The 14004-nt window shown below is 36.5% G+C and overlaps 1 protein-coding gene across 11 annotated transcripts in view; it reads right to left on the reverse strand.

The window, feature by feature from the left end:
• Window positions 1–392: 392 nt before the first annotated feature.
• MFF (mitochondrial fission factor) overlaps window positions 393–14004 on the reverse strand; it is a 33442-nt gene continuing 19830 nt past the window's right edge. For 5 of the 11 annotated variants that reach the window (XM_049768316.1, XM_049768318.1, XM_049768312.1 and 2 more), the window contains 5 exons: window positions 11985–12140; window positions 8724–8756; window positions 7209–7268; window positions 3806–3890; window positions 393–1247 (listed from right to left, as the gene is read on the reverse strand). In XM_049768316.1, the coding sequence (XP_049624273.1) occupies window positions 1116–1247; window positions 3806–3890; window positions 7209–7268; window positions 8724–8756; window positions 11985–12140 (466 nt within the window). In that variant the 3' untranslated portion in view covers window positions 393–1115. The remainder of the gene's footprint in view (window positions 1248–3805; window positions 3891–7208; window positions 7269–8723; window positions 8757–11984; window positions 12141–14004) is intronic. The other 6 variants (XM_049768320.1, XM_049768315.1, XM_049768313.1 and 3 more) reach the window with 3 other exon arrangements.

A 14004-nucleotide genomic window follows, 5' to 3' on the forward strand; every position in this document is an offset into this window, starting at 1 on the left:
CTGCCCCATGTCTCAATAAAATTCTATCCTTTTCAAACCAAGAAAGTTTTTTGGAACGAGTTTTGAGAACTAAACTAGATGGTTCCCAGAACTTGTGTGAATAACTTGTAGGTGTGATTACTTCTCAGGAAATTTAATATATTGGTTAAATTCTATAGGAAAAAACATACCCTAGTCCAGATATTTCCATTTGAGCTGTTCGATATTCACAAATTAGGAAACCACCTTAATGTAATCAGTGCCGACCACTCATTACTAAGATAAAGACAGGAAAGGAAACACAGTAAGTGCTTGCTACTTGCTAATTCATAATGCCATACAACACTTGCCCCTGAGACTGGAAGAAAACACAGAACACAGAACAATACAATGAAATAAATCTTTCAACAGTGTTTTGGTTGACAGTTTATTAAATATACTACATCTGTACCTTATTTTGTAGGTTTTTTTCCAAATCATTCACACACTTAGTAAAAATGTACTTTATAGAAAACCATCTGCAAAACTAAAATAAAAACAACACACATCATACACAAGTATCAGATCAACTGCTGAAATGTTATAAATCATTTTAATTAAAGTGATCGTGAAACATGAGGTGGCTTGATTTTATTAAATCTGACATGAGACCATGACTTGAGAGTTCATGTTGAAATGTAGATGCAAAAATGTCTATTAACAAAACCATTCACTAGGGCTTGAACAACAGGACAAAAGAACTTTCTTTTACAGATACTCTTCTAAATTCATTCTCTACGCATCTTTTTCTCCAACTCAAAGAATCAGTTATGTAGACTGATGAGGCAAAAAAACAAAGAAAAAAAAAACAAACAAAACCAAAAACAACCCACCCTACAGCCTATTTACAAAACATGCAAAGGGAGATTTTGAGTAGGTGTTACTGCAGAGCTAGCTAAAAGTGAATACAACTGAATGACAGAATATACCTTGAATTCTGCAACTGTCAGTCCTTTCCCCCCACCTATCTGGAAGGAATACATTTTCAGGGGATGAACTATAAAATGGCATACAGCAGAGACAGAAACAAAGAAGTTTGCAAGTTCTTTATATTTTCAGCTGTTGAGACAATATTTTTTTGAGAGCTGAAGTTACCTCTAGCGGCGAAACCAGAGCCAGCTATTAAGCAGCCAGAATGCTACAGTAATTGAATACATGACCATCTCTCTTTTTGCACGTTCTTTGTTCTCTTCTTCTAGAAGCTGTAGACGTCTATTTAGTTTGATTATCTAAGTGAAAAACAGAACAAGTTCTAATGCATGGAATACATTTTTATAAAAAAAACATAATGTCTTAAAATTATTGCAACATGGGAAGTTTCATTTGGAGTATATGTATTAAAAGCATAAATTCAGTTTTTCTCCTCTAGTTCCTGAGTTAGAAATGGTGGATTTTCTTTCCTTCCTGGATGAGGTGGTAGTTGAGGGTATAGTAGCATGTAGCTATTTTGGTAGAAAGGACGAAGTATCCATTTAGGGAGAAGTATCACATACATCAGGAAGGAGACACAGGCCATTGCATGAACCCCTTTCATGAGCTTCTGTCATGAGTTTCATGTTTAACAGCTTTTAATTGCCTTTCCTGCCTAAGGTGATCACACAAAACACCATTCTAGAAGGCCTTGTAATATTCTACCCAGATTTTAGGGGCCGGGCGGTGGCGCTAAAGGTAAGGTGCCTGCCTTGCCTGCGCTAACCTTGGACGGACCGCGGTTCAATCCCCCGGTGTCCAATATGGTCCCCCAAGCCAGGAGCAACTTCTGAGCACATAGCCAGGAGTAACCCCTGAGCGTTACTGGGTGTGGCCCAAAAACCAAAAAAAAAAAAAAAAAAAAAAATTCTACCCAGATTTTCAGGTTTTCTGCTAATTTCCAAGAGGCTCTGCTTGTCGCTAGCTGACAGCTGTCCCTGGCTGCAACTGTCCTGAGCAGAAATGAGGCTGGTGCTGAGAATGAGGACCACGCGCCCTTACTAGAACAGCATGGATCCAGATGAAGTTTGAGATCCTCTGTGACAATTCCAAAGGAATGACCCTAATTTTAGAGCTTTGTAGAGGGATGGTTCCACAAGGCCTTTGTTTCAAGGCAAAGAAAATACTGAAGACCAACACTGCCCTCTAGACTAAACCAATCCCATTTTCTTTCCTTCCCCCTCAGTATAGCACTCCCTGATAAATGGCCTTCATGCAAATCTCCAGCCCAGGGCATGCCTGAGTAAATACTAGGCTCTGGGAAGTACTAGGACAGCAGGAACTACTTTGCTATCAGAGAAGGGCAGAGGAGGGCAGGTGGCATAGTGCTGAGCCCTGAGCACTTCAAGAACTGAAAATCCAAAGGGTAGGGGGTAGTCTCCCCACAGAAACAGGCACTTTATGAATGTGAGAAAAGTACTTCTCTTGTGATTGGTGTTCAGTGACCAAAATGTTCTTAATGATTACGGGTCTTCTGCCATTAAGAAATAGTAACAGTTTTATTCCTTGATATGAATACTACATCCCTACAATAAATGAACCTATTTGATTGGCAGTGGAAAAGTGGTATAAGTCACTGGAATGCTTTCAAGTGGCAACTAAAAACACAGTGGTAGTGGCACTAAGGTGGCCTTTTAGTATCTGGCACTGGCAGTGAATTGCACTTTGTATGCTGAAACTAGGTGACCTAAGAGATGCTCATTTCCAGACAATGAAGTACAGGCTGTTAAATTTCCAAGTTGGTAACTGGGGAGGAAGAAGGTTGCAGATGCAGCAGCTTCCAAGGCTGCCAGAGTTCCTAGTGGGAATTCTGTTTAATCTTCTTGTGATTTGACTTCTCTTCCTTGATTTAGAAACTAATAGCTTCTTGACTCACTTTGCACTTTTCTTAAAATGTTGCAGCTGGCAAGTTGTCTGTTTATGATCACTTCAGCTTTCAGTTATAATCTCTAGTACTTAAGCTTTCTATTCAATCTCTAGACTCAAAACTTAAAGCAGAAATTCAAACTATGCTTTTAAAAAACTTTTAAAAATTAAAAGTAATATAAATAACTCCTGTCTTCAAATGGAAAGGTATAAATACATAAAAAATTATATGGACTATGGCATAATTTCCAATTATGTTCTAATAAATGAGACCCCAAATTAAAAAGTATTATTTATTCATGTTTTCCTTTAATATTTTCTTAAAATGATATTCTAATTTATCCATAAGCTCAAAGTTTCTTGACTGAAATAAAACTGTTTTGTTTGTTTTGGCCATGTTCAGAACTTACTATTGGCTCTGGTCTCATGAATCCCTCCTGGTGGGGTTTGGGAATCTAACCCAAGTCTGCCATGTACAAGACAAGCCCCCTACCTGATATTTTATCTCTCTGGTCTCTGAAATAAAGTATTTCTAAGGAAAGATGAGGAAGAACATTCTAAAAAACGCAGCTTAAAGCTATAGCCCCCAAACAGAATTTCTATTATGGAAACCCAACATTAAGGCCCTTCAAAATGAAAGCAGTGATTTCCCCCAATGGTGTTTTCAAACCTTGTTTGAGAGTTGCAAGGGAAAAAGAAATTTATGGCTATATTGGTTAACTAGTACATTAAGATTCTTTCTTACTGGCTAGAATGACATCACTTTATATATTTTTAGATACTAATATACTAACCAAAATATATAAATGGTATTTTAATATACCTTTAGTCAGAATGGAAACATAATGGCTTTAATAGATATTCATGGGCCCCCAGCAGATAAGAGTTGAGAACTATAACTTTCAAATATTCTAAGAATATAACTTAAAACAATCTCTAGCACATGAAATACCTGTCGCCTTAATGAAGCAGCATCTACAACAGTCATGTCTTCTGAAGTTCCTTCAATTGTTGTATCTAAATTTGAAATGCCATACCTAGCAGATAGGAATAAAAGCATAGCACAATATTAGAATGGAAATAGAGTTCCTGGCAAATTCAAGTAATACGTCTGTCTCAAAACTGTTCAAAAAACTGGCATTTAATAACATAAAATAAATTAAATTAAAATAAATAAATAAAAATAAAATAAATTCAATTAAATTAAATAGTAATAATAAAGAAAAGGGAAAAGCTTTAGATGGCAACTACCATAATAAAAAACTGCCCTAAAACTCAAGAGAATAAGATGAAACCCTGACAGGTTTTCAAACTTAGAGGAAGGGGTATTGCTAACATGTAACCCTGTCTAAAGAGACTTGAGAGTTGCCACCATAGACCTGGCAATATATAAAATGCAAGCCAAGGAGCTAGTTCAAGGGCCGGGGTGTATGTTTTTTATGCCACAGCCCTGGGTGCACTCCCTGACAGATATGATCATTCAAACACTGCTAGGAGTGGGGATTCCTGAGCACCAACAGCTGGAAGTTGGTCCTAAGCATGACTGGGTGGGACCCCAGTGCACCTCAAAACACACAAAAATCAATATACAAAATTCTCTTTCCAACATATGTCCAAATGAACATCAGGCATCCTGGCAGGGATCGACCTTAGGCTGATTTTTAAATCTTTTACCACTTCTACTTCTCATCTTGTATTTCCATGAATTTACTCTCTACTGTTTTCCTCACAGAATCAATTATAAAATCTTGCCATTCCACTTAGATTCAGAATTGGTTCAACAGTAAATAACTATGAGGCTGTTTATAAAAATCACACTGAGATTAGAGGGGCAGTACAGAGTTTAAGGTACTAGCCTTACATGCAGCTGACCTGGTTCAAATTCCTGGCTCCCAAGATGGTCCATAAGTACTGCCAAGAGTAAGCCTGAGCACTGTTGGTTCTATACTTCTCATCCCCCCTCCTAATCCACCCCCTCCTCCCACCCAAGAAAGGAAATTAAGACAAACTCCAAAGAGAGCATATTAAAAAGGGGACCTGGCTCAGAAGTACCTTGCTTCACCAGTGGAGCTCATTCTGAGTCTGAACTCAAAACATTTTTAGGAGGGACAAGACATTGATTTTTTTTTTTTTTTAAATGAATGGCAAATTTCTCAGGAAGAAATACACAGAAAAACTATTTTTCTTTGTTGTCTAGACTTCCCTTTCTTTTTGTAAGTTTTTGGGCCGCACTAGGCATTACTCTCAGTGGTTACTCCTGCACTTAGGACTTACTCCAGGCTGGCTGGGGAGAGCATATGAGTTTCTGGAGATTAAACTTGCAAGGGAGGAACACTACCTGCTGTACTATGGCTCCAACTCCCAGACTTACATTTCTTAAATTTATTTTAATTGGCATTTCTATTGAGAAGTAATTTACATACCAAATAATTTACCTCATGTTATATTCTATTTTAATCCCACGTGGTTAGCTCAGTAAAAATGGCACAGTAACTTTTCTGAACAAGTAGAATATAAATAAATTGAATTTAAAATGTATTCTTATGAAACTTGTAATTAGTTCACTGATTATATGTTCTATTACATTACAAAGTTCTATTAATTTTAAAAGTTAGTATGATTCTGATCACTCATAGAAACCATACATAGTGTAGTTTTAGTGACAGATGATGTGTAATCATTTTAAATAATATAAAACAATCTAAGTACTTCTTGTATGTCTAAGGCAACTTCCTTTAGCAATCAACTACTTCTTTTTTTATGGGAAGACAGCACTATGGTTTACAAACTGCTGAAGGTGTCATCTTGAGGTAATAATCAACGAGGAAAAAATGGTTGAAGATTCCTCTATATTAAAAATTAAATAAAACGTTCTATTTCCAAGGTCACATCTGAGATGAATACTTGGGGAACTCATAAAAGTAACTGTTTTAAAAGTAAAGGGGCGGGGCCAGCACGGTGGCACAGTGCATAAGGCATCTATCTGCCTCACGCGCACTAGTCTAGGAAGGACCGAGGTTTGATCCCCCGGTGTCCCATATGGGCCCCCCAAGTCAGAGGCAATCTGAGAGAATAGCCAGGAGTAACCCCTGAGCATCACCAGGTGTGGCCCAAAAAACAAAACAAAAAACAAAAACAAAAACAAAACCCTCCCCCTGGTGGTTGCCTCTGTTCTTTGGGGCTGGAGTGGTGGTGCTAGAGGTAAGGCATCTGCCTTGAGCACGCTAGCCTAGGATGGACCGCGGTTCAATCCTCCAGCATCCCATATGGTCCCCCAAGCCAAAAGCGATTTCTGAGCACATAGCCAGGAGTAACCCCTGAGTGTCAGCGGGTGTGGCCCCAAAATAAAACAAAACAAAAAAAGTAAAATGGCATGAAATGAACATCGAGGATGAAGTGTAAGCAAAAGAAATTATTCACAATGTAAACCTTGAATTAACTGAGGTTTTAAAGTATCTGCAAAGGAAACCTTCATTTGAAAGCAAGGGAAACAAAACAAAGCCATGCTTTACATGCATTTTAAACTAAAATCAGACTTAGCACAACTAAAGGCCTTAGAAATCTAGGTCAGATTTCTGGTTCAAAGTAAACAGAAAAGTAAAAGGGGCAGACTGAGAGGAAACATAAAAGGTAAAAAAGTCAATGGATTAAATTAACACCCAAATCAACAGAGTGGCAACATGACCACTTTTCAATTCCTCTAAGTAAAATCAGTTGTTACCCTCTTCTCTTGGCTAAAGATTTTGAATAAATACCAGCTTCCTCATCATAGAAATAAACATTTCTACTTAAAATTGTCTCTGGAAAAATGACAATAATGGTTTCTGTGACTACTAAGTATTCCCTCACCCAAATCATATGGGAAATGAACATCTGGATAAACCATTCTAGCAATCCCATTGCATAAGAGGGGAAAAAACGACTGTGTGAAAGGGGTAAAATGAAGAGAGAAAAGCAGTGACAAGAAATCTTAATGCAATATCTACACAGTCAAGAAGTCACTGAAGGCAACAGAAAATGAAAATGCTGGAGACAGGATCTCAGGCAACAATTGAAATGACTCACAGAGGGTAAGAGTTAACATAATCTGCATTTTAACACAGCTTTCTCGGTAGGCTATTAAAACGATGGAAATGACACTATCTCAGATATTTAACCTGTAACCTTATCCTCTTCACATATTCTGGTGTCCCAATGACACAAATGAGTTGAAACACTATTCTCAGAGAAAAGTTGGATATGCCTAAAGGGAAAGGCAGTGGAAGTTCCAATAGAGAGACAGAGTTACCACATGCATAATTCCTGCAAAATAAAGTCGACTTCACCCTGGGGATTTACAAAGTCTCAAAATTTACCTGACGTTGTCATGATGAGGATTAGATGTGGCGGCGGCAGACCCACCACGCAACACGGGTCTAAGGCAGGTTTTTGCAGGAGAAGGCACAAGACAGAATCAGGAAACAGAGAAGTAATCAAATGAAAGCAAAAAACAAGACAAATAAGTGTCAAATAGGATTATATTGTATGCCTCAATACAATATAATAGCACTCAAATACTGTCAAAATCTTTGCCTCACATGTCCTCCAAGACACAATTTTCATCAATTTTAGTACTGCACGCTGAGTTAAAAACAAAAACAAAACAAAGGGGAATCTATCAAAGGAATAGTTTGGGGTGTTTACATTTTAGTTTTTGAAATTCAAGACTAAGGATTCTCTTCTAGTGGGAAACAAAGAATCACCAATAAATTTCGAAGCACATCAAGAACCAATTAGCAGCACCTGCATGATCATGGTTGCTCATCTATCTGGTAACAAGGCTCTAGCTCAAGAGTCACAAGCTCAACTAACTCCCATTTCCCACAACCCTCCTACTCCCTGCCTCATTCATTTTAAACAGTGCCTGACATCTTAATGTGGCTGTTGTCTCATTCAAAACTACAAGCCTTGATTCTGGGGCTGGGGAGAGCCAGGCAAAGACTGTGCGGAGCATGCTCCAAAGTACAATCAATATGCAGGTCTGATCTAGAGACACGAGGAGTGGCATCCAGAGCTACTGGAAGTGATGATTAAGGTATACTGGAAAAACTTTGTGGGGATTTTCCTCTGAGTACTTAGTACATATTTTGGTTCTGTGGGACACCTGGCATTATGTTATGCAGCAACCTTTTCAGTAAAATTTATTTATTTTTGTACATTGGAAACTATTAAGTTCCTCAGAGTTCCTTGTCAATTCTTCAAAAAGTAAATAGAAATATTTACAAACCCAAGAAAGGAGATTGGTGAATAGAATCCATATAGGGATTTCAAGCATTACAGTCTATTCTAAATGGCTCAACTTTTGCCTGAACTTTAAGTATCAAAACAATTCTTGGTTATGGCAAACACCTAAACACTGGCTTTTTAAAATTTTTTAAACTAGATCAGTCGAAAAAGTTTGGCTACAATACAAATAGAATATTTTTTGCCAATTTAATTAAGAAAAGTTTAATATCTTGCTGGTACATCTCCTAAGAGCACTATTGGTGCTTAGGGTAATTTCCAGATCCTGGAAGATAAGAGATTCAGAGAGTTCAGGAGAGATGTGTTAAGACTTCTCAACTGCTGCATAAAGAACAGTGACAAAGACACATGTTTGGGGCAGGTTTTAAACCCATCCCATCCTACTCTGTGGCATTGGATGAACTATTCCTGACTAGTTTGTGTTACACTGACATTAGAATGTCTGGAAATGATGCTGCCACATTGGGAGGTTACCAGCTCTGAAGTCAAAAATTCCTCCTCTGCCTAAAATGGGCCGGTCATGTCTAATATATTCCACCACAGAGATTTCCCTTTTATAATGCAGAGCCAGAAAATGATACAATTACCTTTCACAACGTATTTCATTTTGTCTTCTCACACTGGTAATTGACACACATAATATAAAAGTAAATTAGACAGGTATTTGGCAAAGTTAGAAACCTCATTCAAGTACCACTTTCTATCATAAGTATGGTTTAATAAGTTAAAAACATCCAGGTTTAAAAGTTTGATAGTATGTTCAACAATATGCTTTAAAATGAAAATGTTGCTGTACTTGACAGCAACATTTTAAAGGAGATAAATGGCGTTTATAAAAAGAAAATGGAAACGGGCAATAGTAAATAAAAGGTGAATGTGGGGATAAGAAATTATGCACATTAAAATTATAAATAAAAAGCACTATTTTAATGGCAACTTTGCCTAAGCAATTATTTATAAAAAAATCCTTGTAAAATTGTTTACATAATTTCTTATGTAAATTCCCTAAAACCTAAAACAATCCACTTTAAAAAGCTACAGTCAAGACCCTTTAAAAATAGAGCTTAATCTAATTAGTCTACATTAATATCATTTCTACAAGATTGCTTATAAAACTGTTTAAATGTCTAATCTGTCACATTTAAATAATGTTCTGACATAGGAGCTAATTATCAAAAATTTTTAATGTTTAGCATTGGGCAATAAGCATGGCATACCTAAGTAGTAGATAAGGAATAAATCTTAAGAGTATCTTTGAAACAAAGAATATTACTGGTACTTCTCCAGGAACTTTGGTAAAAGTATAATACTGACCTATATATAAGTAAATCTTTCTTATGCATTAATGGGTCTAATTCTGACTTCCTATTGTGTCTGACTTTAGAGACCATAACCATTTCCAGCAAGATGACAAAAATCAAAGTATACAACATAATCCTTTCTATCATATATTGGCCCTTTATAATACAGTTATGTCAAACAATTGTGAATCTGCACAATCTTATAAAAATGAAGCATGCAGAGCTTTTGTCTTTTTGTCAAACAGTTCCAGCTTAATTTAAATTATATCTAAAAAGTGACATAAGACCAAAGATAAGATGGTTCACTAGCACACCAGCCAAGAATAGTACAACAGAAAGAGAGAGAGAGAAAGAGAGAGAGAGAAAAAGAGAGAGAGAGAGAAAGAGAGAGAGAGAGAGAGAAAGAGAGAGCAAGGAACATAAAAGCACCAAAAACTTTATAAGCAGCAACATTTTATAATACCATGCAAACAGATCATCCAAATTTCACATTCCCATTTCTTATGTCTGAAAGATCATGTTCTAAAGTTCTCCGTAGAAATAAAAACTGATCTTGCAGAATTCTTACTCAATCTTATTCACCATTTATATCATAAAAGATTTACATATAATAGTAAGTTTTTTAAAATTCCTCTCAATAATGAAAGCACCCAACAAAACTAATGAGAATCTCATCCCTCCAGGCTCCAAGTTAATAACTACTAATGGTAAATTTCCAGGAGTCAGAATTAATATAATTACTTTGTGAAATTTAAAAAAATCTCATTTAAGTGAATGAGAGATTTAATTTCTTCCCAGAAAAGGGATTCTAATTTTGCCTATTCAATACAATAATAAAAAAAAAAAAAAGACAGAACTTGAGGGACTGGGCAGATGGCTCAAAAAGGTTGGAAGACTGGACTACTAGCTTTGCATGCACTACTGGGATTGGTCTGTGAGCACTGAGTATTCCAGAGCAATGCCAAAGGTGGAACTCAAACCAAACCACAACGACCTACTTTTGTGCATAAGAATTTTTATAATATTCAATATAAAATAAGTTTTATATTACTTTATATTCCTGATCATTTAAACTGGCACTGAGTCAATTTATTTCTTCCAGTATGGAGAAAAATAAAATCCAACTATTTCACACCACTGCACTGAATTAGGAGGCTCCTAGCCCACTCTCTCTCTCTCTCTCTGCCTCCTATCCCTTTTGTCTTCTAAAGAAAATGATCATAGGGGGAAGATAATTCCAAGAATTCTGGTGGCAAGGTCATACTATTATTATTATATTTTATTTTTAGTAAAATAAGTGAAGAAATTGAGGCCCAGAGAAGCAACTCATTCAAGGCCACATCATACAACTGGCTAGTTTTAGGTTGATCAAGGCTGAATCTGATCAAGCCCTGAATCCATGCTTTCTGTGAGCCATGCTGCTTCTGACTGCATCTGAATATTCCAAGATAGTTTGTGAAGCTTCACAAGAGCCTAAAAGGGATTCTAAATTCTTGACCAGGAAGATTATGTTAAAAAACGTTTCACCTACCATAAGCTTTCTCTTGAAAGCTTTCTATGGTACAGTGCTGGATGCAAATAAACCTCCAAATTAATAATATAAGGTCTAGAAAACCCTGCAAGCAGCAGTTTGGTCCAGGACTCATGAAGTGTGAGTAAGCACACAGACTTCTGAATAGACCCCAAAATGTGTTTGAAGAGGGATCTGCATCCATTTCTAAGGCAAGAAGCACAGCTAATTGCAAGGGCCAGCCGAATTTATTGGGAATTCTTTAAAACACAAAAGTAGAAATCATGAATAATAAACTGGTCGCTGACTCTAATCCCTAGGTAATGTACTTGGATTGGAAATAAACTGGCTGTACCTTCCTCACACTGTGCATTAATAATACCCCAAATTCCATCTTTTAGAGGCACAATGTAGTAATAAAACAAGAATAAAAAGTATTAGAGATAATGGTTAAAATATATTTGAATGAACCAGTTTATGTACACTATTAGCCATTTTACTTGCAGATAATCACATGGTAAATTACCAAAATGGAAAAATACTGATACAGTAATTTCTGGGACTTTTACTATCAGCCTAAAAATTCTTAGTTAAGAGGAATTTTTTAAAAAGGGAAAAAGTTATGCTATGCTAGACAGTTTCTAAAATTTGCTTCATTTATCCAATCACACAATTACTTAATGATCTCTAACAATGTCTAAAGAAAATTAGTATGTGTTGGCAACAGTATCGCCAGAATATCCCAAATCAAAATTAAAGCACATAAAATTGGTTGGCAAAGACTTTGAAAACAAAAATTATCCTTCCTATATAGAGCTAGTAGAAACTGATTTCTCTCTAGGATAAAAGAGAAGCTAATCGATGTTGTGAAATGTGAATTTTGGACAATAATTTCCAATTAAAAGAAAGCAGAGCAAGCCATTTTAACCATTGCATCATAGAAAGAGATGAAGGTGCAAACATAAAAGACACTAACAATCCATTTATAAGAAGCCAAAATATGCAATAAAGTTGGCAAGTCACTGATGGCCAATCACCTGCGATTTTCATCCAGCACATCCAAGATCTGCTGGTAAGCCCTACGAGTAGAAGACTGGATAAGCGACAAAATGCCACGAGCAGAGGAAAGATTAGCTCCATCTTCAGGTAACATATGGGGAGGACAGACCCGAACCTGTGGCGATGGTGTCACACTGTTTACATAAGCACAGCAAATGAAGAGAAAAACACTCACGTCAGATTTTTTAAAAATAAAACTTCAAGCTGAGCAGTTCCCCCAAACACATATTTTAAGAATTATCTGTGTCTTCAAGCCCTTTTACCCCACCCCACCCTTTTCTTCCCCTTAAGCAGACAAACTAAACAAGTTAATAAACACCGTTAAAAAAAAAAAAAAAGCCATAATTCAGCACTATGTAGTTTTCTACAGCAGAATAAACACTCAAAAATAAAGAACTTCCAAGAGGGAAGAGATCTATATAGCAGCGACTGTGTTCACCCCTTAGCTCTGAAAATAGCAATTCTTCATTAGCGCACAGACTTCAGTGCATTTAAACTGTCCTCTAACCACACTGTACGGCCATTTATGGATGATCAGAAGAGAAAAAGAACTCTGGGAAACAGAGCTCAAAACAGGTTGAAAGGAATCTCACGAAAATGGCATTGTTAAAACACTTCACAAAGACAATGAGGAAAGTTGAATTTAGGATGTATAAAGGATGTGAAACCAAGCTGAGTTTATGAGAAGCGAATATAAAAATAGGAACTATAGTGGCAGAAAGCTAGACAAAAAGCATCTTGATTGTTTTACTATAATAATGGGTATGTTCTTCAACTAAATAATTAAAATATAAAAACTACATCAGTTCTGTGAATACAGTGAAGGCAAGACCATCTTAAGTTATCAAGACAGCAACTAAGCAACCATTTCTGGGCTTCTAAAGTGACAATAATCTTAATCATCCTTGTGCATGTGCGCTAAAAGTTGCTGAATACATTTCAGTGAAGCACTTTTAATTTGAACTTAAAATTAGGGTTGGTGCCAGTACTTTCAGAGAGGTGTTTCTTAGAACACAATCACTCCCTATGAGGCATTTGAGCTTTAGCATTTGGTTTGGTACAACAAAAGGTTTTGTTACAATGAGGGGACTGTGACCTTTATACTAAAAGTAGAGTACCAGTGAATACTTGAGAAAATCTTGTGCTCTTTTGTATAACATTTGCTGGATTAAAAACACTATTTGCCACTAAATAAATGCCACCACAGAGTATTTCCAGAATCCAACAACATTAAACAAAATCTTCACTGGTCAATAGTACAATATACATGAAAGCCATGGTTGTTTTTCAGAAGGCTACATTGAAAGCTGTCAGGTTTGGGAAGTGAGAAATTAAATCTGTCAGCGCTGAAGATTAATTTACCCTCAGAATTAGAACTAAGGGTATCCATTCAAACACAGATTTTCAGATGCACGCTCACAAGTACCTTAAACTTTTTCCCAGAGATACAGTAACTTATGGAAGACATGTAACTTGCAACTGACTCAGAAATACACGCAGACTCCCTGCCCTGCATCCAAGAAGAATGAAAAAGTCAAGTCTATCTGGGATACAAAGTCTGGACTACTCTGCACTCAGGTTCTCCAATGGCAGTTCAAAGAAAACCTGGAGTGCTTGGTATGTATGAAGCTAGACATATCAATCGAGGAAAATGTCAACAGAAGGATAAAAAAAAGGACAAAACCCCCTAAAAGTCTCATTCTACATGAAGAGAAACAAGCGATCCTTCTCATATTCTTAACAAAACTACCATGTAGTTGGCCTAATTTCAAGTTTACAGAAGACCAATTTGTACAGTATCTATCGTTTTAAAGTTTGTGTCCTTGCATTTTAGAACTTAAATAGAACTACATATGCATATCATTCTATATTAGCAAAGAAATTAAATATTTCAAATCTATATTATCATCTCTGAGTAAAATGTCAAGAACTAAGCCTAGTTTGTGTAACAGTTGGATTTCTGCTACTTAGAAATTAAATGGAGGCAGTCTGGGGAGA

Source organism: Suncus etruscus, chromosome 2 (genome assembly GCF_024139225.1).
Source record: "Suncus etruscus isolate mSunEtr1 chromosome 2, mSunEtr1.pri.cur, whole genome shotgun sequence".
NCBI classification, from domain to species: Eukaryota; Metazoa; Chordata; class Mammalia; order Eulipotyphla; family Soricidae; genus Suncus; species Suncus etruscus.